At 39.3% G+C, this 2,473-nt stretch overlaps 1 protein-coding gene across 1 annotated transcript; it reads left to right on the top strand.

The window, feature by feature from the left end:
- Positions 1-614: 614 nt before the first annotated feature.
- On the top strand, positions 615-1,494 carry LOC137619871 (protein FAM200C-like). Its single transcript, XM_068350161.1, has 2 exons — positions 615-764; positions 904-1,494. Exons 1-2 carry the CDS (start codon positions 615-617, stop codon positions 1,492-1,494), a joined length of 741 nt encoding a protein of 246 aa, XP_068206262.1.
- Positions 1,495-2,473: the final 979 nt, after the last annotated feature.

Below are 2,473 nucleotides of genomic sequence, written 5' to 3'. Positions count from 1 at the left end.
ATAATAATAATAATAATAATAATAATAATAATAATAATAGTAATAATAATAATAATAATAATAATAATAGGCTAAATTTGTGCATTCACTTTCACCGTGTTTCTCAACTTGGGCCATATGGACCCCTTGGGAGCCATGAGATTTTTCAGGGGCCACAAGGCATAATTGGAAAAATGGGGGGCCATGGAGGCCCACAGAAAATTTAGGACCCACAAAATATATAAATGTGTAATATTTCGAAATAAATCATTATTATGCTTTGAATATTCGGTTTATCGTGCTTGACTTTAGTTTAAACACCATTCGATTCAATATACCAGGTAATTTTTGCAGACAGTGAAATATTTGCCTGCTATGTATGACATTACTCTCAAATGAAGGTATGCGTCCAAGCAAACAGAAAAAAGCATCTGGAGACTGCACATAAAGACAAGAAAGACAAGCCGCTAGATTTCTTCAAGAAATTACTTGATGCGTTCCAAGGAAGGATGACAGTGAATCATATCTTTTCCCAAAAAGTGGCAAAAGTAGATAGAGGGATGTTGGCTTCTTAAAAGAGAGCAAATTTGATTGCAAAGGCAGGTAAGCCTCATACTATTAGTGAATCTCTGATCATGCCGACTGTGGCTGTAGTGCTTTCAACGGTCATGGATCAGAGTCCACAAGAGGTAACTAGTGTTATTCCTCTGAGCAACTCCTTAGTATCACGCTGTATTGATGAGATGGTAGCTGATGTTGAAAGCCAATTAGTATCAAAACTGCAGGTGAATGAATCCTTGCTTCAACTTAACGAATCAACACTACCAGATAATTCTGCTCTTCTGATGGTATTTGTGAGGTTTCTCGATGATCATGAAATATGTCAAGAAATGTTTTTCGCATTGAAATCAACTAACACTAAAGGTGAATCCATCTTCAAAAATCTTGGTCTATTTTGAGGGGAACAACATTCCACTCAAGAACATTGTGGCTTGTGCAACAGATGGCACTGCTGCTATGATTGAAAGGTATAGGGGATTCAGTGCTTACTTAAAAAAGGCTGTTCCTAATGTCATTTGTGTGCACTGTGTTGTTCACCGGCAGCACCTGGTTGCCAAAAACCTAGCAGGACGTCTGCATGAAGTACTTGGGCATGTTATCAAAGCTGTCAACTCGGTAAAAAATAGTGCACGGAAAGATCGCCTCTTTCAGCAATTACGTGAAAAGAACAATGAAGAATTTGAACAACATGTGTTGCACACTGAAGTCAGGTGGCTTTCTAAAGGTAGTTGCCTGAATAGTTTTATTGCACTTTGGGACAGTGTTATCTCTTTCTTTGGTGGGACAGAACTTGGACAGAAATTTGTTGATGCAAAGAGTGACATCTTATACCTGTCTGATATATTTGAAAAGCTATATGTTCTGAACAAAGAGCTTCAAGGAAATAACTCCATCCTGTTTCCTGCTAGGAGGCATTTACTACATTTGAAAGGAAACTCAAGCTTTTCTAGTTGAACCTTGGAAGACGAGAGTTTGCACAGTTTCCTTCCTTAGCAGTTATATCCACCGAACTGCTTGATGATGACCTAGCAATGTATGTTGACCATCTGAAGCAGTTGCATAATGATATGGAAACTCGCTTCTCTGATCTACCGCAAATGACTGTGCCACAGTGGTTTGTGGATCCCTTCATTGTTGATGTATCTGAAGTTGAAGACACCCTATAAGAAAGTCTCATTGAACTTCAGAATAACACAACAGCTCAAGCAATGTTCAATCGTGGAGGACACCAGAAGCTGTGGATGAATCAAGATATGTATAAGAAGTACCTAATACTCTGGAAATATGTGAAGTTGCTCTTACTTGCCTTTCCCACGTCTTACTTGGTTGAGACTGGTTTCAGTCGGGCGATGTGCCTGCTATCAAAGACACGAAATCGCCTTGACATAGAAAAAAAGAGGCAATTTACGTCTCTCTCTAGGAGCTTTCAAGCCAAACATTGACAAGTTGGCAGCCTTGCATCATTCACAGGAATCCATATGAAACCTTTCAAGATAAAGCCAATTGTACCTACATTTATTCCTTGTTTTGTATTCCTTTTGTAAAGAGATAAGTATTCAAATGAAATATTTTTCTAATTAATATTGTTATTTGGTTTATGCTTGAAATTAGTGTCTTGAGTACATGGTACTATTCAAGCTAGAACCATTAATATACCTAGTTCCCTAGGCGTATTAAGGTGGTGGACGGATGGCGGGTGCTGTTTGGGGGGGGGGGGGCCTTAGAATTCAAAGTTGGCATGGAGGGGCCCCAAGAATTTGCACTGGATTGAAAGGGGCCACCACCAGAAAAAGGTTGAGAAACACTGCAGTGCATCTACATGCCTCAGTACATGGAACCTGAACCCTTATACAGCTACACCTTCCCTGGCATCCTTCTTTTTGCAACTACACACTATTACATCAAGTGCAGGCTTCTTGTCCATAAGTTTCCT

The sequence above is a fragment of the Palaemon carinicauda genome, chromosome 26, assembly GCF_036898095.1.
Source record: "Palaemon carinicauda isolate YSFRI2023 chromosome 26, ASM3689809v2, whole genome shotgun sequence".
Classification (NCBI taxonomy): Eukaryota; Metazoa; Arthropoda; class Malacostraca; order Decapoda; family Palaemonidae; genus Palaemon; species Palaemon carinicauda.
Note: the sequence above shows the minus strand (reverse complement) of the source record. Positions and strands in the feature narration are given on the sequence as shown.